We start from the raw sequence: 21,908 nt of genomic DNA, 5'->3' as shown, positions 1-21,908 counted from the left end.
TTTATGTTTTTTTTACAATATTTTTTTTACAATTTTTTATAATAAAAATATTAAATTATTATATTATATATACTTGTTATTATTTGATTATTCTGATTGCCAGTTGAAATCTCTATTTAATAATTTATAAAGTTTTTTATTTGATTCTCTAAAGTAATCAACTAAAAAGCTTCTTGTTTCTTCACCCATTTTATCGTGTGGTACGACATTCTTTGGTTTAAATTCACCATAATCATTATGAGTAATACCTAAATAGTCTTCAACTTCGCTTAATACTTTAAATAATATAAAAAAAATTTGTTAATAAAAATAAAAAAATAAAATTTTAATAGGATATGAATAATAATATATTTACCTTTTTCTGGATAATGTGAAATATCTTCGTATCTAATAATATGAATTTGAGATAATGGGAAATAATCTAACCAAAAATCAATTTGTTCATAGTAAAGTGATTTTGCTAACATACCAAAAGTTGGGTGACCTGATGTATGTAAAATACCATTTTGGAAACATTTATCACATTTGACACAATCTTTATAAAAAGTCCAATTCTTTTCGCTATGATATTGATAATATGGGTCAATTAAATCGAAAGTTGAATCTGGATCAACTTCACCTCTTTCTTCGGCCAATTTTCTTTCAGCAAAGGCTTCTCTATATCTTTCGTGGCCACGTACGCATGTTTCAATGACATCAGCTTCCTCAGCGATTAAATGTTCGAATGAATATTGAAGTGCTGGTTGTTTATTTCTTTTAAGCCATTGGAGTGAAAAGTGATATTGTGAAAGAGCACGCTCAACTGGATCTCTAAGTAAAAGAATGAGTTTTGCGTTCTTTAAGGTTGCGTACATACGTGGTGCAGTATTTGGGTTATTAATATAAAATGGAGTGGCTTCACCGATTAATTTTTGATTCTCTAATGAATTGTATTGTTCAAAGTGGTCAGCATACCATTTGATACCATTGGCATAGTAACTGTTGAAATACCAAATTTCTTTTTTGTTGTGATGTGCAATTTGTGGATGCTTTTGTAAATAGAAATCTAAAAAGGTTGTACCTGATTTCATTGTTCCAATAACAATAAAATTTGGGAGGCAAAGTAATTTACCATCGGATGGGATACATGTGTTTGGTTGGTCTTTATATGTTTTCTTTAATCTTTCATCTAATTGCATTTGATATAAAAGATCTGGGTCTGATTCGAATGTTGGTTTGGGTATTGGAGATTTTTGTTTTCTTGGTCTTTCTTCATTGTTATCTAATTCGCACATTGCTCCACCATTTATTTCGGCATTATCTACAGAGAATTTTAATGATTCTAATTGCTTTCTAATTTCATTTTGTTGTGCTTTCAAATCTTTTTGTAATCTTAATAGTTCCGAAATATCTAAATTATTATTTCCGAAGGATGTTCCACTTGTATTAGTTAATGATCCTGGTGTATATGGTCTGGTGATTGCAAATTGATAGCAAATAATTGTTACTATTATAAATGCCAATATTATTATATGCTTTTTATTTAACATTTTTTATTATTAATATATATTTTTAAAAAAAATTAAAATAAAAAAACTTTTCTTTTTTCTTTTTTTTTTTTTTTTTTTTTTTTTTCTTTTTTTATAAGTTTATTTAAATAAAATTAAATAATAAAATAAATAAAAATAATAAACTATATTTATAAAATAAAAACTATAAAACTTTTTCCTTCCTTTTTTTTTATTTAATTTAAAATAATAAAATATTTTAAAAAAACAAAATAAAATTTTAAAAAAAAAAAATAAAAATAAAATTTTTTTTTTTTTCGTTTTTAAAAAATTTTTTAAACTGAAACTGCTAATTACTTTTCTAATTAGGATTTAAAAAATATCTAATGAAAACAAAAAAAAATGAAATAAAAAAAAAAAAAATGATATTTTGAAAATCGTTATTAAATGAATTTAAAAAATTGGTGGATAAATTTTAAAATGTGTTGGATAAAAAAAAAATTTTTAAATGGGGGTTTATACCAGGGTTTTTTTTTAAAAATAGGAATATATTTAGTTGTAATAATGAAAAGGGTTTTTTTTTTTTGTTTATTTGTTTACTATTATTATAAATGATTGGTTATTGTTTTATTTTTGATTAATTATAACTTGTAAACCTTGAGTTTCTTTGCCAATTTCGGAAATTTGACAAATTGCACAAACTTTACCTTTGTATTGTGGGAGATAACAACTTGAACAATATGGACATTTAACTAAAGCAGAACCTTTATAGATTGGAGTGAAGGAGTGAGCACAAACTACGAATGGATTACGTTCATCATAGTTTACTTGTGGAGCATCAGCTGGAGTTGGAGTTTGTTGGGCAAAATTGAAAACTTTTTTAGCTTGGGTGGCAAGATCTGGGTTTGGATTGAGTGAGATGAGTCTACGAGCAAATGAAGCAGCCAAGTTAAAGTGTTTAACTTTATAGGCACAGTTCATAGCAGAACGTAAACTAAGAATCAAATGAGAAGAGTCTAAATTACAATGGGTAAAGTAAGCAGCTAATTCGGTTTGTCTACCTTGGGTGGTATCTTTTTGAGAACCAGTGGCAAGATCTTTTCTTTGTAATTCAACTTTAATACCTAAAATATATTCACGGCAAATATTAATTAAGTCTTTTAATTCACCATTTTCTTGTTTGGTTTCTACAGTACAAAAGATGATGGTGTGAAGGATATAGGTAAAGTGAACGAGGGCATCACCAAATTTACCTTCGGTGGTTGATCTATAAGCTGATGATTTCAAACGATCAATGAGATGAGTGAGGTTGTATGGAATGTATGGTGATGAGCTTTTTCTTTGAATTGGCATTAAAAGAGATGGAGTTGATGGAAGAGCACCCAATGATGAACGTGCACCCATAAATACATTCATAAATAATGGTTTGATTGGATCGAAATTAATTGCACCGATTTGTGAATTTAACAAGTTCATAGCGACTTCGAATGAACCAGCAGCAATATGATCGATTGCGAATTGAGAGTTTCTTGCCCATATTTGTGAAAAGCTTGGTCCTGGTTGTGGTGGTACAAATAATGCTGCTTCAGCTTTTTTATCAGCAGAGAAGTTATCAGTACCAATCTTGTCTAATTCTTTAAATTCTAATTTATCCCAACCATCATCTTCAACATCGACTAAGGATTCTTGTTGATTTGATGATGTTAAATCATCATCAACACCAACCTCGTCATCTGTAATCCAGCCACCACCAATTTCATCGACGGTGGATTCAACACCGAATCTATTGTCGCCACTAATGGCATCACCGACAGATTTGGCAACAGATAAAAGTGGCCAATTAAGTTCGCTTGGATTAAATGCATTGATTGGGGATGGTGGTGTTAAAAGATAAGATTCTTGTGGAAGTTGTGGAAGTTGTGCTTTACCATCGGCAGTAATTTGTGCACCAATAGCTTGAGCTTTTTCGGTGAGACCATGAATTGAAGCGGTAATAAAAGCAAGTTGGTGTAAACCGGCTTCTTGGAGAATTTTAATTCTTTCTTCTACGTCACCCAAATATAAAGAGAATTGGAATCTGCTCATGATGTCGCTTGATTCGTATGACATCATCTTTTTGAGGGTTGGTAAATTACCGACCAATAAATAGAGGAATGAAAGACGGTCAAATTCGCTGGTTCTAGAATAGGCCATTTCAACAATTTGGTAGTTACCTTGTTTGAGAGCTTCGACACCTAAACGACTCCAACATTCTTTATCATCTAAAACTTTTGCACTTTGAAGAGCGATTTCGATATTACCACAATCTAAAGCTAAATTGAAACGAGTTCTATCATCTTTAACGAAATGAACAACTTCTGGATAGCCTTTCTTTTGGAGATAGGCAATGATGGCTTTACCAACTAAACGATTTTCTTTAAGAATATTCATAACCTTGTTGTAGTTTTGTTGTAAGAGTGAAAGTTTGAGAATGTATTCAGTTGGGTCAATTTCGATGATACGATTCTTGAATTCACGATCGATAGCAAAGACTTTACCATCCTTGACACCAGTGATGTAGATAGTTGATTCTAAAGTTTTAATGGTACCGTTATCACCATTTTGTAAGAGATATTTCAAGTGGTTGCTAGTACTGTAAATGAAAACACCATGTTCATCCCAAACACCAGATTTTGGTAAAACTGTTTCGTGGACCATACAGATTTGTTCTAATTCTTTATTTGCTAAAACAATGAGATCTCTAGTGAGGAAAGCAACATGGTTTTTATCTTTTGACCAAATAACATAACGAACACCATGAATAACAATTTCAGAGTTTACTTTCTTTTGTTGAATATCGTATGTGTAAACTCTATCTTCAGATTGAACAAGAATGGTACCTGGTGAGCCACCTGGATAAATCCAATCGACGGTGAATGGAAGTTGGCATTTCTTGATTTCTTCATTCTCTAAATCTCTAACAACAACAGTGTTACCTTTGTCTAAAACAGCGAAACGGTCTCTACCAACGAAAATGGCAGCAACACCAGTACCTTTTTTAGTGTTAACAGAGTTACTATCTTTGGTTGGAATCTTGTAGAGATGATATGTGCCACCCTCAGAGTCGGATGAAATGAGAATAGCACGTTCAGTTTGATTGTATGACATTGTTTGAGTTCCATTATTTGATGGTAATTTTGAAATATTAAATAATACAACACTTCTACCTTGGGCAAAGTCGAAAGAATTGAAATGTTTTTTCTTTAAATAGAAAACACCACCATCACCATTTTGAACAAAGATTGGACGTTCACGTTCCAACTTGAAAACAATCATACCACTATCGTGACCAGCAGCAAATAAGTTTTGATTTGGATGTGAGGCTAAGGTCCAGAAACGATCGTTATCTCTACGGATCATATGGACAGTTTGTTTTTTTACAATATCCCAAACACGAATGGTTTTATCTTCAGAGTTACTAATGATTAATTCTTGACGTGGGTGGAAAAGAGCACATGAAACATTGTTGTAATGACCACGGAATGTATCGACAATTGGGTCATTCATACGCCATAATTTAACATGATGATCATCTGATGCAGAGACAATGTATGGTTGAGTTGGATGAAAAGCGGCCCAATTAACACCACGATCATGACCCTCTAATGAAAGTTTGACAATAACATCGGTGCCAAAAATCTCTTCTTGAATACGCATTGGATCGTTCTCTCTGTATGGTTTAACTGTTGTCATCTTTTTCTTTAATCCTGAAATATCCCAAACACGAATAAATTGATCTAAAGATGCTGAAACTACTAAATCATCTTTTGGATGGAAGAGTGCACTCATAACATAATGGTTGTGTCCACTAAGTTCTGAAATACATGTTCTTGATTGCCAATTCCAAATACGAATAACCATATCATCACTACTACTAACAATCCATGGTGCTTCTCTGTGAAATTCGACTGTTCTAACATAATCTTTATGTCCTTTTAATGTAAATAAACATCTACGTTGTTTATAATTCCAAACTTTAATTTTATAATCATCACCACCTGATACGAATAATGGTTGGGTCATATGAAAATTAACACCTCTTACAGGACCTGTATTAAAATAAAATATTGGTTATTATTAAATTATAAAAAAAGATATTAATATAAAGAACAATGATAATAATTATTATTTTTAGACTATTGATTATGTATTTCATTATTATTATTTATAATTAGTTTTTTTTTTTTAATGATTATTACCTTCATGTTCTTCAAACTTTTCTAATAAAGTTTTAATACGATAATCATAGAGATGAATTGAACCAGAGTGTAAACTGGTGAGAATCCAAGGTCTAGTTGGATGAAAACTTAAACCTTTGACTCTGTTAGTCTTGGTTTCAAATTTATATAACATATTTATTTATAAAAATAAATCTAAAAAATAATAAAAAAAAAAATTTTTAAAAAATTTATTATTTTAATTTTGAAAAAAATAAAAAAAAAATAAAAAAAAAATTGAAAAAAAAAAATTATATTTCACCACGTGTTGAACAACACATACATAAAAAACACAAATTAATAATCAAATTTGAATTTATATTTTAAATATGATAATTAAGTTTCTGTTTAATTAAATTTTATAGATATTATTGTTACTATTATTATTATTATTATTATTATTTTTATCAATTTATTTTGTGAAGCTTAATATTTATTTTCATTTAATATAAGTTCAATGATAAAGGTACTATTTCACTTTTTTTTTTTTTTTTTTTGTATTATCAATTTTTGCACAATCTAAAATATCTCACACAAAAAATTTAAGAGCATAAATTTAATTTAAAAAAAGAATTAAATAACATTTTAAAAATAATAATTGCTGGGAAAAAAAAAATTAGAAACTAAAGTTTTTAATTTTTTTGGAAAAAAAAAATTTCAAAAGTGTACAATTAATTTTTTTTTTTTCTTTTTTTATATATCTTAAAATACATATATATATATTTTATTAGTTTTTTTATTTGTATTAATAGTTTTTGTAAATTAAAAAAAAAAATAAATAAATATATTTTTAATTTTTTTTTTAATTTTTTTTTTTAATTTTTTTTAATTTTTTTTATTTTTTACTTTAATTTTTTATTTTTTTTTTTAATAAAATTTATTATTTATTATTTATTATTATTTTTTTTATTTATTAATTTATGCACTATAGTTTATAGTTTGTTGTTTAATATTAATGCCAGATTTAGATAATAGTAGCAATAGTAGCAATAGTAATATTGAAAATATTAATAATAATGTAACATTATCAGAAACTATAACCACCACAGCAACAGCTATAGATGAACTAAAAAATTCAACAGAAACAATTGAAGACTCATTATCCTCAATCAATATTAATCAAACCGATGGAGATTTAAATAGTAATAATAATATGGATAAAATGGATAATAGTAATAATCAAACTTTAATAAATGAACATATAGTGGAGGAAATAAATAGTTTACAACATAAACAAGAAGATTTTAAAGAAAAGATAGACGAACTTAGAAATGAATTAGATCAAGAAATTAAACAGGATATTCAAATCCAAAAAGAACTTAATAATGATTTAGAAAAAGATATACAAGAGCAAGTAGAAATTAATCAAAACCATATAAAAGTAGAACACCCACAACCACAATCACAACCACAACCACCAAAAATTGAAGAAACACAGCCAAACCCAACCATAAATAAAACAGAAATAAATGAAAATAATACATCAACCGAAAAAAACCAACAAATAAGTACACCAACAATTTTTCAAAATTTATATGAACATTTCATTGTTGTTGGTTTACCAGCTGATTCAAATCCTAAAATTGGTGTATCTCATAGGCCAGAACTATTATTTTCATACCCAAAAGATAAAGAGTAATTGATTTTAATACTAGCTATATCCATTTTTATATAATATTAATCTGTTTTTTTTACTAAATTTAGAGTTCCACCCAAAGTAAAAGAGTTTTGTTTCCCAAGTGGTATTGTTCCACAAGCTATTAAAAGAACACCATCAAGATCAAATTTAAATGAAATGTTATTTGGCCAATCATATATTCATTCACCAAACCATTACTTTACATTTGTTTTATCTAGCGAAAATCCACTTTATGGTATTTGTATTACTAAACCAGAATTACTTCAATCGATACCAAATTTTTTCCCACAGCAACCAAAACTTTTAGAAAAAGCACCTTCATATATTTCAGCGCCAAGATGTACGTTTAAAATATTTATACATATAAATAGTTTATTTAATATTTTTTATTAATCATATCTATTTTTAGGTTATTGCTTTTTATCAAAAATACCAATTTTTAATATTCATTTTGATGCTCTCCTTTATCTTTTAGCACAAGATAGATTAATTACAACAACAAGGGAATTATTATCGACAGAGGACGAGTTGACAAGAGATGGGGACCAAGAGCAAAAATTAAGAGAAAAAAAAGATAGAGAACTTTTTAATGAAAGAGAACAAAATTTTATTCAGCAACAGCAACATCAACAACAATCAATACCACCACAATCACAATCACAGCAAAGTGGAGATTCACCACTAAATACTGTAGATAATATTAGTATTACAAATAGCGATATTGATTCCGAAGCAGAAGAGGATATAAAGCATCTTATTGACAAGCAAAATCTCTTAGATATTTTAAAATATTATCATCAACCATTCGAAATTAAAAGTGGTCAAAAACTAAAATTATTATTTCCAAATGATAGCCATCCAAGAGAATATAGCATACCTGTATGATGTCTTTTTTTTATTTAATAAATTAAAATTTTAAAATACTAATAATTATTATTTTATAGAAATCTAAATCAGTTCAAGAATTAAATGCACTTTCAATTTCAGAATGGGCAGTGGGTGGCACATTTTTAAATTTATCATTGGAAAATATATTAAGAATTTTAGGTGCAGTTTTATTGGAACAAAGAGTTGTATTTGTTTGTGATAATTTAGCAACCTTATCATCATGTTGTTTTTCAATGATATCACTAATCCATCCATTAGTATGGCAAGGTTTATTTGTCCCAATTCTTCCACAAAATTTATTGGATTATTTGGAGGCCCCAGTACCATTTGTTTTTGGGGTTTCAAACTTTGTTAAAAAGAATTTTGATGGTTTAATTGTAAATGTCAAAACTGATAAGATCATTTATAATTGTCCAAAACAACCACCATTAATACCAGAGTTTCATAAATTGTAAGTAAAAATAATAACAATAATTAATAGCAATATAATAACTAATAAATTTTATTTAATTAAATTATTTAGATTAAACAATTTAAAAGATGATAGAGCTGTTTTAGTAAATCAAAAAAACTATAACCCTGTTAAAAATACAAAACATCAATTAGAAGCTGTACATAAAATATTTTATATCATCCAACAATATACTCAATGGTTATTCAAGAAAATAGAAAGCCAATTTATAACTGTAAATGTAAATGATAGTTTAGAAATTGAAGAGTTTAAACAAAAATTCCTCAGTTCTGTATCCGATCATAATAAAGATTTTATTAGAATGTTATTAGACACACAACATTTCAACCATTTCTTAAATACAAATATTTCTTTACAACAATATCAAAAGCAACAAGAACAAAAAAATGAAAATGGTAATGAAATTAAAAATCAAACAAATTAATAAACATATAATTAAAAATAAAATAAATAAACTTTATTTGTAATATTTAATGTTTATAAAAAAAAATATTGTTTTTTTTTAAAGAAGAGTGTGTGAATATTAAAAAATGAATAATTATTTATTTAGTTATATTTAAAATTTATAAAAGAATAATTATGTAATTTTTGATTAAAAATAGAAATAGGTCAATTTAAAAAAAAAGATGAAGTTTTAATTTTTGTTTGTTTTAAAATTTTTTTTTTTTTTTTTAAGAGATTTAAAATAATTAAAACAAAAAATATTTAAATTTATAAATTCATAAAAATTTCTTATTTTATTTATTTAAAATATAAAGGGTAAATTTAATGACCCCAGTGTTTTTTGTGTGGGTCAGAGTGATGGTGTTTTGATTTGCCCCAATGGCTTGGTTCTTGTTTACCCCATGCAGAAACACCATTGTCACCAAAGATTTCGCATACTGAACCTGAAGCCATGTTTGATTTCATTGATGAACCAGCGCTTGAAAGTGAGATTATTGAATCTATAATAAACACAAGTATATGTTATAAAAAAAATGGTTACTAAATTGATAGTTTATTTTTTTTATAATTTATATTACTTACTAAAGATCATTTTTTTAAATTTAATTTGATTTTGTTTGTTTTTTTTTTTTTAAAAATTTAAAATTTAAAACTATTTATACTATTTTTTTTATAAAAATAATTATAAAAAAGATTTTCTTATTGTGGGTATATCTTTTTAAAAAAAGACTTTAAATATTAATTAATGGATAATTATATAATTCCCCATATTAAATAAGGGGAACAATTATAAACAAACCATTAATTATTTATACCAATGGTGTAAAAAAATAAAAGAATATTTGTTACTTTTTGTAATTTAAATTTTTTAATTATTTCAAATTTTAAAAAAAAATAATTTATTATTGCACCATTATTTTTATATATTAAAATAACAATAAAAGTATTATAGAAAAAAAAAAATATTGTTTATTTTAATTATTTTTTTATGGTTTACCTTGCTTCATTACTATTTTTATTTTAAAATTTGTTGTTTGGCAATTTTGTTGACTCCTTTCTGAGGAGGGGTAAATTCTCAATATATACTGAAGCAGTTTCAATGGCATTACTATTGAACGAAGATCTGGGATATAAATGATATCTTTTGAAGCATTTGTAATTCCGACCCTCTTGTCAATATCATCAATGAAAGTGGTACCATATATGAGAAAATAAGGTTTGAGATTTTTAAATCACTGTTCCATTTTCTTTGATCAATTTAGATTTAAAGCAATCTAATTTTTTTTGTTTTATTTGGTGAAATTGGTGCGACAATTATATTGAAACTATCAGTTCAGTTTAGATCAAACAATCTCAAAAAAAAAAAACAATTATATTTTTTGATACAATTTATTATTAAAAAAATTATAGTTTTGGATAAAAGATTTATTTAAAGTTTTGGGGATATAACATTTTTTTAATTCTGTTAATATTTTTTAAAACTTCTGAATGTTGGTTAATGTTAATTTGTTGTTGGTGATGATTTTTCATTTGGTCTAATAACAATAATAATTGATCTAAAAGTGAATCTAGACCTAATTCTGCTAAAATGGCTTTACATTGGTTATAAATACAAAAGTTACCTATTGTAAAGAGAATACTCTTTAAGAGACTTAGATTGGTACCAAATCTAACTAGACATCCTACCAAAGATTTTAAAACATCTACTTCTATCATTTTTTGACAAAGTTGTCCTGAGTTTCTTACTAAATTGCCTAAAGCACCAATTACGTTTGATCTTGTTTTTTCGTCATCATCTGGGGATTGTAATATTTGCTCTTGATAGTTCTCTACTGTCATTATCATATTGTTGTTACCCATTAGACTAGAAACAAATGGATATTCATCATTTAGAATTCTATTTAAAATTGGGATGGATTCTTCTAATTCGTCATAGAGTTCGCTTGAATGGAATGCAGCATTACCAAGAGCAAAACATGCAAATTTTCTGGTGTTTATATCGACATCCACACATCTACCAATTAAAATAGGAAGAATTGTACTTTTCCTTATATGTGGATAGAAATAGCTATTGTATTTGAACATATTACCAAGTAGATTGCATGTTTTAGCTCTTACAGATGGGTCTGGATGAATAAGTAGTTTCTTTAAGTGATGATAAATTTCAGATTTATGTATTGCTTTATAGTTTTCTGGTGAAACTCTTGCCAATTGTGAAAGGATAATTAAAGAATCTACTGTACATTGATTTGCGGAAGTTTTATCTGGGTTTTTATCTTGATTTAATAGTAAATGAATAACATTTGGTTCCAATCCACCAAACTCTACAAACTGTGAACTAAATTGTGGATCTTCTAAAATGATATTTGCTAACAATCCCAATGGGAGATCAATCTGGTCACTTGGTAAGTTTGGAAACATGTGAACAATATTACGAACCAATTCTTGTGAAACCATAATATGTTGAATTAGCTCCTGCATTGAACGATCAATAATTTCTTTGGCATTGGTGGAGAGAGGTAAATAAAGTACGCATATAACTTGAGTGGCAAGAGCACCAACACCATTACCTCCACCCATCTGGACCGATGGCCAATCCTTGAGTCTTTCTAAATGAGATGACTCCAAAAGACTGCATAATGAATTTAAAAGACTATTCTTTACTAGGTATGGAATATGGTTTGGATCACTTGATAGGACCTCATAAACAATTCTTAGTGTATGAATAACACCATATGGGCTGAGCTCTGGGTCACTAGTTGTTGAAATAATTTGATGACACAAAGATTCCCAAATACCACTTTCTAGCATATCGTCTAAAAATTCTTGGCCACCTCTTTTTAACATTCTTAGCAATAAGCATGCTGAGCCATCGAGTAATCCAATATTTGGTCTACCAAAGCAACCACCTTCTAACTCTCTCATTGTTTTACCTTCTATACATCTTGAGCTAAATAGTTTTCTTATACTTTTAATTGGTAGTTGTTCGATAACATTATCAATAATGATTGTAATATAAAACTTTTCGTTTTTACTGTTATCTTCTTCGTCATTATTATCATTACTATTGCTATTATTTTTATTTTTGTTAATATTTTCTTCGCTACTAATAAGTTCTCTTTCGAAATTAATTGAAACAGTTAAAAATCCACTTAAAAAGTAACTTGCTGATGATGAAATTCTAATATCAGTATTTTGGAAATATCTCTTTGATAAATCAACCAAGTCGTAATGGATCATCCAATCAATGGCTTCCCTAGCATGAATTAAAACAGAGCCTAAAATTAAGAAAATAATAGATTTTTGTTCAGGAGATACATTAAGATCTTCTATTGGATAGTTTGACTCCCTTGACTCTTTACTTTCTTCATCTTGTTCCTCTTCATTTTCCTCGTCGTTTGATAACACTTTCACTGATAAATAATCAAAGAGAGATCTTGGTTTAATATAGTTTGGTAAGTTTAAGACAACTGGTGTATCATCTTGAGAGACTAAAATCTTTTCTTCCCTGTGAATTGAATCTACAAACGATTTTGAGCCTCTTGAGCAATGTAAAAGAATTTGAAGAATAGAAGTACGAAGATGAGGATAGTAGTATAATGAACAAAGGAAAAAGTTCATTACAGTGTCATTCGATAATGAATCACCAATAGTTAAACAAGCCTGATAATAATTTGAAAGATATGGTTGGGAACTATTTGGAATTTGATGGAATCTCTTTGCTTCTGCTGGGAATTCAAAAACATTGGTGGGTGATGTATAGAGAATTTTATGGAAACATTTAATGATAACTTCAATTTCTTTTTCGATATTATGGGAGTTATTTGAAGTGGGTGAGGTTTTGTTGTTGTTTGCTGATTGATTTAATAGTAATAAAAGATAAGAGCAAATATTTTGAAGAATTTCTGATTGTTCAATAATTTTTTTGTAAGTTTCACCAAATTGCAATGGATTATCACCCATTTTAGAAAAGAAACTTGTAATTGTTTTGATGACGGCAATCTGAATACCTTGGTTGTAAACATAAATATTTTTAGTTAGATGGTTTAAAATTGATAGGAAAAAAGTAATTTGATTGTTAATTTGATTATTCATTTGGTTTGGTGTACCGCCTCTTTTACTACCGCTAGAGCCAGGAGGGTTATTTGTATTTGGTGATGTTGGACAAGGGGATGATGGTGGGTTTGGGTTAAATAGTGATAAAAGTGATGGTACTGTGTCCAAAAAGATGGTAATTGTGTTTAAACAGTCCAATAAATTTGTATATGGATTATTTAATAAAAGATTATTCAAGTTACCACTACTAAGGTTATTAATATTTACAGTATGAATGTTAACAATGGTTGATGCTAAAATGTTTGATAATATATTAACCAAAAGATGGAAATTTGAAAACTTGTATATCTCTGACGAGTTGTTAATATTTCCATTGATATTATTAATGTTTGAAGATGGGTATAGGGGTGGTGTTTGAGGTGGTGACTTATTACCAATATTTGAAAACAATCCATTATGGTTAGATGATTGGAAAACGACATTTGAAGTACCATAGAGCATTAAATTTGAAAATGTTTTTAATATTAAACCAATTGGTAGTTTATCAATTAAATTTGTTGAAGCTGCAGTTAGATGGCCAAAAATTTTAAGTAAAAACATTTTATCACAACGAAGCTTTGATGCAGTTTCTTCAGATTTACCTGAAATAGACTCGTGATATATCCAAAATTCGAATGTTTCCAACGATTCACTATATTCGCTTATCTCTTCTAATAATCTTTCATTGTTATTTATTATTGAGAAACTATTACCGCTACCACCAATATTACTACCAACACCACTATTACTTGTTGAGCCAATATTACCATAATAACCATTACTATGACTTGGCTCATTATTATTACTATTATTTGTTAGCATTTGATTATATAAATTTGACCATGGTGGAATAAAACTATTTGATTGTAAATTTCCTCTACTTGGTGTATTTATTGGTTGAGGTGTTTTAGGTGTACATGATCTATATTGTGGAGTTTGTGGTCTAAATGATGTTGGAGTTTGTGGTCTAGTTAAAGGTGTTGGTGGTTTTTTATTATTTAATGTGGCAACAACGACATTATTGGTTTGGGCTACATTTTGTTGTTGAATAATTGATAGTTGTTGTTGTTGTTGTAGTAGTTGTAATTGGATTTGTTGTTGTTGTTGGATTTGTTGTTGTTGTTGAATTTGAATTTGTTGTTGATGTTGTAACTGTTGAATTTGGTGTTGTTGTTCCCGGATTTGTTGTTGTTGTTGTTGTAATTGTCTCTGAACATTATTTTTGCTTGGGTCTTCTGAAAAATAACCTGAAGTATTACTGTCACTTGATAGTGGCCTATTAATATTACCACTATAGGCCAATATATTACCATCGCCCGATATTGGTCTAATATAATTGTTACCATTGTTGTTACTATTGCTGTAACCTATACCTTCACTCGATGAAGGTCTATAATTATTATTAATAAAATTAATGCCATCACTGGATGTGGGTCTATTATTACTATTATTAATCATATTATTACCATCATTGCTATTATTGTTACTCATATTACTGATATTATTGTTACTAATATTATTATTACTAATATTATTATTACTTATATTATTATTATTAAAAATATTATTTTCACCATTGTTGTTATTTAGATTATTCATGCCAATATTATTATTTGAGTTCGGTGTATTAATATTATTTATATTATTTATATTATTATTACTATTGTTTATATTATTACTGCTATTATTATTAATATTATTATTAGTGTTGTTTTGATTTTCTATTGATTTTACAATTATGTCATTTAAATTGTTTAGATTACTAGATATCATAGGGAAAGACTTTGTTGAATTTAATGAACCAATATTTTGAATTTTAATTGAGTATTTTCTTGGAGAGGGGCCCGGACTTGGTGGTTGTTGAGATATTGCCCTTGGAGAATTCTTTGGGGACTGGTTCATTCTTGGTGAGGTTACTCGGGGTGATTGGGGGGGAATAACCCGAGGTGATGGTGGAACCTTGGGTGATGGTGGAGGTTGGGAATTTGGTTTTGGTGATACTAATTTCGGTGATGGTAATGGTGGTTGTTTAGGTGATGTTGGTGGATATCTACTAGGAGATGTAATAGAATTTGATTGCGGCTGATTAAAAATACCATTTAATATGGGAATAGAAATACCATTTACCATATTAAAACTACCATTTGGTGAAGTTGGATTAAAATTTTGTGGTGTTGATGGTTGCGGTGGTTGATATTGTTGTTGTTTTTGCATTTGTAATGGTATTATTGGAGTTTGAGGTGGTGATATACGATTTTGTAATTGTTGTTGGAGTTGTTGTTGTTGCAAAAATAATTGGTATTGTTGTTGTTGTTGTTGCTGCTGGTGTAAATTAATATTGCCATTGCTATTATTCATCATTAAACCATTACCAACAACAGAGTTATTATTCATACCATTATTATTGTTATTATTATTTGTATAGTTATTATAATTCACATTATTATTATTATTATTATTATTATTATTATTACTATTCATATTGCTCATATTATTATTCATAATATTACTGTTATTATTCATATTGTTGCTATTGTTATTATTCATATTGTTATTATTATTATTACCATTATTAACATTATTATTATTATTATTATAATTATAAACTATACCATCGTTACTAATGGAAAAAGATAATGGTACATTTAAGCCAGACGAAAAATCCATACTACTATTTTGACTATTACTACCAATACTAATTTGTTTAAATGCATTACCAATATTATTTTCATTAAATGATTTGACAAAAGGGTGAAGAGAAAGCTCGGGCCATCCAACTCTCTTGTCTGGGTTTTTACACAAAAGGATTTTGAAGAGTGACATTAACTCTGGATATTTATGAAACTCCAATGGTACGTCAATAGTTGTCTCTAAGGTCATTTGTACTAATTCACATAAACTATTTGCTAAAAATGGTGGCTCCCCAACTAAAATTTGGTATAAGATAACACCAAGTGACCATAAATCTGCTTTATAATCATAGGGTTGCTCTTGTATAATTTCTAAAAAAAATAAAAACAATAAAAATTTTATTTTAATATTAAATTTTAAAACTTTTAAATATTTAAAATTAAATACATACCTGGAGCTAAATATAAAGGAGTTCCTTTTAAAGATGACAGCATAGTTGAATTTGATGACAATGTTTTTGCAAAACCAAAATCACAAATTTTAACTTGCCCATTTGCAGTTATTAAAATATTTTGTGGTTTAATATCCCTATGTATGACTTTTTTGTGATGAAGATAATTTAAAGCTTTCACCATTTGAAAGCATATACTTTGTACTGCTTCAATCGGTAACCTCTTTTCATCTAATAAAATGTGTGATAAATCACTCTATAAAAAGAAAATAAAATTGTTAGAGCTTTAAATATCATAATATAATAAAATAAAAACATGATACATACTTCTACATATTCAGTTATCAATGTGAATTCACTCTTATTTTCAAATGAGCTTATAAACTGAATTATATTTGGATGTTTAAGGTTCTTCAAAATATCGATTTCTTGTCTTAATGACAAAATATCCTCTTCATTTTTTCCTTTTTTAGAAATTACTTTGCATGCTACAATTTGGCCTGTAAACTTTTTTCTATACTATAATATATAAAAATAAAAATTGAAATATTAGTATCCATTTTGTTACGATATAATTAAATGGTTTTTATACTCAATTGAAAACTTACTTTAAAAACTTTTCCGAAACTTCCCTCGCCAATTTGCTTTAATAAAATATAATCATCATCTATTTCTATCATCTTTTACTGAATATCTAACTTTACTATCACTAATATTACTACTAGTGGTTATTACTACTACTACTACTATTTAAATAGTTTTCTATTTAATCTTTGTGGTTACTTATTTATTAATTAAAATAAATAATTAAAATTCTATATACAATGTGTGTATGTGTGTATTTATGTATTTGTGTGTGTGTGTGTGAGGGTTGTGTTGTGTTATTCTGTGTTATGGTTGTATGTGGTCTATTAAATACAATCACCACTACTGTTATTACAATGAGTTTATTTTTATTTAATTCTACAAAAAAATTTTATTTATATACATTTACAATATTTGTTTATTAACTATTTTAAATTATAATTATAATTTATTAAGAGGTATAATTTATGATAACTTGGGGGTTTTTTTTTTATTTTTTTAATTTAAAAAAATAAAAAAAATTTGGTTTAAAAAAAAACAATTCATAAAAAAATAAAAAACCAAAAAAATATATATATAAATATAAAAATATTAAAAAAGGTGTTTATTTATAATTATCTCTTTATTCTAATAAATTAATGTATATAAATAGTTACAATAACAACAAAATTGAACTTTTTTTTTTATTAAAAAAATTAAATTTTTTTATTTTTTAATTAATTTTTTTTAAATAAAAAAAAATTTTAAAAATATAAAAAAAAATGCTTTAAAAAAAAAAATTATAAAAAATAAAAAATAATTTTTTTTTTCTTTAATCAAAATAAACACCCATTTCCATTTTTTTAATTAATGGTGAATCAAAACAACAAAAATCTTCACACAATCAATAGTAAAAATAATTATGAAGATAATTCCAACATCCCCACTACCAATATTTTAAATAATAATAATAATATTAATAATAATAATGATTATACAGTAGACCTAAAAGACTTGGATGGCAATTTAACAATTGAAGATGCAAAGAAACATTTACAAAATTTAATTGTTCGAGACAAAGTGATAGAACAAAATTTAAAACAATATATAAATTTTAAAGATGATTTAGAAACTCAAATGGAAAGTTTTGACATTGAAATACCGTATGTATGCATTAAAAAATAAATTAAATAAATAAATAAATAAATTAAAAAAAAAAATATTTAAAAATAAAATAAATAAAATAAAATATACATTATTTTTATATTTTTAATTTTATTTTAATTAAATATTTCACAATTAAAATATATGCTAATTAACCAATATTTAAAAACTAGAGAATATTTGTCACTATCATTAAAGAAATCTAACGAATTAAATCAAAGAATTAGTAGTACTTGTGAATTAGCAGAAAATCTATCATCTAAAGTTAAGAAACTAGATCATATTAGAGAAAGAATTAAAGATACCCTAAAAAAAGTCGATGATATCATAGATTTAAAGAATTGTATAGAAGGTGTACAAAAAGCCATCAATAAAGAAGACTATGAAGGTGCAGCTCAATTTATAAATAGATATCTTAGTATTGACAAATCAGTATTAGAAGATTCTTCCATTGAGAAACTTGCAGCTGCTGAAAAAAGACTCCTCGAAATGATTGAAAACAACTATCAAGCATCTTTGAAAAATAGTGACAAGAGTGGTGTATTAAGATTCTGTAGATTATATGTTCCACTTGGAAGAAGCACAGAGGCCATTGATAAATATTGTGCATACTTTAAATCCCACACATCGAAACTAGATGCAATGCTAACTCATTATCATTCATATATCCTCAACCCAAAACAAATTAAACCGATAAGTGCTGTTGGTGTAATTATGAAGGTTTTTGAACATTATGCAAATATTATCGAAGATGAGCTTCCAGAGATACTAAAGGAATTTGGGGTATTACAATGCTCAAGATTTATTATGAACATCACTCAACAGTGTGACTACTATTCAAATACTGTATATAATGCTTTTCAAGATCAATTTCAAGCAAATAAAAACGTAACAGATGTTACTACCTATAAACAACAATTAGACAAGAAGCAAGACCCTCATCATCACAGTAGACAAGGATCTGTTGAAAAGACCGATCCACGTAATTTTGCTCAATTCCTCGATGAAACCTCAATGATTAGTAAATCTACCAAATTTTATGAAAAGTTCCTCATCAAAAAAGAACAATTTATCAAATCTAAAATCTATGAACATTATAGCTTATTAGAAAAAGAAAGACAAGATAATATTCAAAATATAATACTAGCATCACCATCCCACTATTCAAACTCTCCAAATGAGCAATTATTAAAGCAGCAACAATTAGAAAAAGAGAAAAAAGAAAGAGAGGCAATCAATAAATTAAATGAAGAGAAGAATAAACAAATGAAACAAACTCTATACTCTACTGTTACAAAACAAAAAATGAATCAACTTTTAGGCAACTACATAATTTTAGAAGAGTATTTCATGGTGGAAAGTGTAAACAAAGCTATACAAATGAATATTTCAAGCGAAACACAAGCATCGTCAACACCTACATCAAGCTTGCAATCGTCACTAAATAACTCCTCATCCAATACAAATGAACAAGATAATGGCAACAGTATGATTGATTTTATATTTTTCGTACTTCAAAAATCACTTCAAAGATCCATTGATTCCCACAGTATCCAAACCCTCAACGTTATTAGTAATCGTCTTGTTAGAATTTTAAATCAAACAAGAGATAATCTAAAAAGAATATTTAATGACCATATGATGAAATCATCAAATAAATCAAATTTCGACTACCAATCATCTCTATTTGTTTTAAACAATATCGAAACCTCGTCTGAATATATAGTAAGATTAAAAAAAGAATTTGATTTAAAATGCCAAAAAGTTTTTCCACAAATCAAACAAGACAAACAATCAGATCAACAACAAGATCAACAATCAACATCCATTCCAGACTATCAAAATGAAATAAATAAAATTTTTGCTGAAGAACTAAAGAAACAACAACAAAACGATCGTGATCAAATTGCAATCATTAGTAATGAATTTTCAAATTGCTCAAAATCATACAGTAAACTATTACAAGATGAAATCGACTCATTATTCAAAAGTGTACAACCAAAACTAAAGAACCTTTTATTTAGATTCTCACAAGTAAACTATGAAATCTCGCAATCTGAATACGATAACAATGATATCAATGATCCATTTGTTTTAGAATTCACATTAGAGTGTTCTCAATTTTTAAAACCATTTCAAGAGCCCCTATCGGACTCTAATTATGATCTAATAGTTCATTTAACCATTCAATTCCTCTTAAAAAAGATTGAACAATCGATTCAGCAAAAGAAATTTACTTTATTGGGTGGCCTTCAATTTGGTAAAGATCTTAGATCAATTTCCACTTATTTCACCAAAATTTCAAAATCTACAATTCGTGATAAATTTAGTAAATTAAACCAAATTGCATCCTTTTTGATTTTAGAGTCTTTATCCGAAGCTGAGGATTATTGGCAAGAAAATTGCAACTCACCCACTTTTAAACTTTCTTCATCAGAAGTCCAAAAAATTTTAATGACCCGTGTAGATTTTAATAATGATCAAATTTTAAAAATTAAATTTAGTTAAAGGAACTCCTCAGATTTAAAAAAAAAAAAAAAAATAATAATATTAAAAAAAAAAATAAAACTATAATTTGTAAATAAAAATAAAAAATTACCAAGTATAAACATATAAATATCTTTTTTTTTTTTTTTTTTTTTTATTTGTTTTATCGTAGATTATATATTTAATACTACTTAATGCTACCAATATGAATATGTTTACATGTATTTTTTAGTATATTAACAAAAAAAAAATCCAAAAGGTATTATATAGGATAAAAAAAGAGAAATTGAATATTATAAAATATTTATTTATAATAATATCAAATTTTTAAATTTTTAATTTAATTTTTTTTTTTATTTTTTTTTTTATTTTTTTTTTTAATTTTTTTAATTTTTTAATTTTTTTTCATATTATTTAAAGATATTTGTTTGTGATTTAATACACCAGTGGGCATGGGTGGGTAATTATAATAATTTTGTATTTTTTTTTTTTCTTTTTTTTTTTTTTTAAAAAATACAATATTAAAAAAGAAATTGAAAATTTTTTTTTTTTTATCATTAAATTTAAAAAATAAAATATATAAAAGAGAGAAAAAGAAAAAAAAAAAATAACTAATTATTTTTTTTTTTTCTAATTTAAATACCATAATAAAATAAAATAATTTAATAATAAAAATATTAAACAATAAAATAATAATAAACAATTAATAATAATATTTAATTTTTTTTAAAAAAAATATTTGTATTCTAATAAATATATATATAATAAATTAAAAAATGACACACACAGGCGATGTTTCCCAAGTACACGATATTGAAATTTTAGCTTTAAATCCAAAGGTTAACAAATTTGCCACAGTTAAACCAACAGCAGTTTCAAAAAAAGATAAAGAAAATTGGGCAAGACTCGACCATTGTAAAAAAGTAAATATTATTATTCATACATCCTTTTTTTTTTTTTATCCCCCCCAATAAAATTTTTTTGTTGGGGGGGATAAAAAACCTTTTTTTTTATGCGAAATGAAAAAAAAAAAAAAAAAAAAGTTGTTTCATGGGGATGATCATCTTTTTTTATCAAAAAAAAAAAAAAATTATCAAAAAAAAAAATATCCCCATTTCAAATTTTTTTTTTTTTTTTTTTTTTTTTTTTTTTTTTTTTTTTTTTTTTTTTTTTTTTTTTGGGGGGGGGGGGAAAAAAAAAAAGTTTTTGGGGGGTGTACCCCCCCCCCTTTCCCAAAAAGGGGGCCTTTTTTTTACCCCCCAAGGTTTTTAAAAGGGGCGGGGCCCCCCCGCCCAAAAAGGGGGCCCCCCCCCCATAAAAAAAAAAAACC

At 26.6% G+C, this 21,908-nt stretch overlaps 7 protein-coding genes across 7 annotated transcripts in view; 3 read left to right on the top strand and 4 right to left on the bottom strand.

Moving 5' to 3' along the window:
* Positions 1-87: 87 nt before the first annotated feature.
* On the bottom strand, positions 88-1,529 carry DICPUDRAFT_76787 (uncharacterized protein; the record flags this gene model as incomplete). The annotated part of the gene is made up of 2 exons (XM_003285810.1): positions 88-275; positions 356-1,529. 2 exons carry the CDS (start codon positions 1,527-1,529, stop codon positions 88-90), a joined length of 1,362 nt encoding a protein of 453 aa, XP_003285858.1.
* A 585-nt stretch (positions 1,530-2,114) lies between these two features.
* On the bottom strand, positions 2,115-5,879 carry DICPUDRAFT_30022 (uncharacterized protein; the record flags this gene model as incomplete). The annotated part of the gene is made up of 2 exons (XM_003285809.1): positions 2,115-5,575; positions 5,726-5,879. The coding sequence occupies 2 exons, from the start codon at positions 5,877-5,879 to the stop codon at positions 2,115-2,117; spliced, it is 3,615 nt and encodes a 1,204-aa protein (XP_003285857.1).
* Positions 5,880-6,698: 819 nt separating this feature from the next.
* Positions 6,699-9,166, top strand: DICPUDRAFT_149772 (uncharacterized protein; the record flags this gene model as incomplete). The annotated part of the gene is made up of 5 exons (XM_003285828.1): positions 6,699-7,378; positions 7,448-7,722; positions 7,792-8,261; positions 8,327-8,721; positions 8,794-9,166. 5 exons carry the CDS (start codon positions 6,699-6,701, stop codon positions 9,164-9,166), a joined length of 2,193 nt encoding a protein of 730 aa, XP_003285876.1.
* A 255-nt stretch (positions 9,167-9,421) lies between these two features.
* On the bottom strand, positions 9,422-9,801 carry DICPUDRAFT_91591 (uncharacterized protein). Its single transcript, XM_003285808.1, has 2 exons — positions 9,769-9,801; positions 9,422-9,686 (listed from the first exon to the last, which is right to left on the bottom strand). The coding sequence occupies exons 1-2, from the start codon at positions 9,776-9,778 to the stop codon at positions 9,508-9,510; spliced, it is 189 nt and encodes a 62-aa protein (XP_003285856.1). The 5' UTR covers positions 9,779-9,801; the 3' UTR covers positions 9,422-9,507.
* Positions 9,802-10,577: 776 nt separating this feature from the next.
* DICPUDRAFT_94041 (uncharacterized protein) lies at positions 10,578-17,043 on the bottom strand (the record flags this gene model as incomplete). The annotated part of the gene is made up of 5 exons (XM_003285807.1): positions 10,578-15,281; positions 15,423-16,283; positions 16,364-16,619; positions 16,691-16,882; positions 16,972-17,043. The coding sequence occupies 5 exons, from the start codon at positions 17,041-17,043 to the stop codon at positions 10,612-10,614; spliced, it is 6,051 nt and encodes a 2,016-aa protein (XP_003285855.1). The 3' UTR covers positions 10,578-10,611.
* A 754-nt stretch (positions 17,044-17,797) lies between these two features.
* On the top strand, positions 17,798-20,599 carry DICPUDRAFT_149769 (uncharacterized protein; the record flags this gene model as incomplete). Its single annotated transcript, XM_003285827.1, has 2 exons — positions 17,798-18,090; positions 18,265-20,599. The coding sequence occupies 2 exons, from the start codon at positions 17,798-17,800 to the stop codon at positions 20,597-20,599; spliced, it is 2,628 nt and encodes an 875-aa protein (XP_003285875.1).
* A 755-nt stretch (positions 20,600-21,354) lies between these two features.
* DICPUDRAFT_94040 (dihydropyrimidine dehydrogenase) overlaps positions 21,355-21,908 on the top strand; it is a gene marked incomplete at its 5' end in the record, with an annotated part of 3,444 nt that continues 2,890 nt past the window's right edge. Inside the window, one exon of the mRNA XM_003285826.1 lies at positions 21,355-21,493. Coding sequence (XP_003285874.1) covers positions 21,355-21,493 — 139 coding nt within the window. The remainder of the gene's footprint in view (positions 21,494-21,908) is intronic.

This window comes from Dictyostelium purpureum (genome assembly GCF_000190715.1).
Source record: "Dictyostelium purpureum unplaced genomic scaffold DICPUscaffold_55, whole genome shotgun sequence".
In the NCBI taxonomy this organism is placed as follows: Eukaryota; Evosea; class Eumycetozoa; order Dictyosteliales; family Dictyosteliaceae; genus Dictyostelium; species Dictyostelium purpureum.
This window is presented reverse-complemented; position numbering and strand designations above follow the sequence as displayed.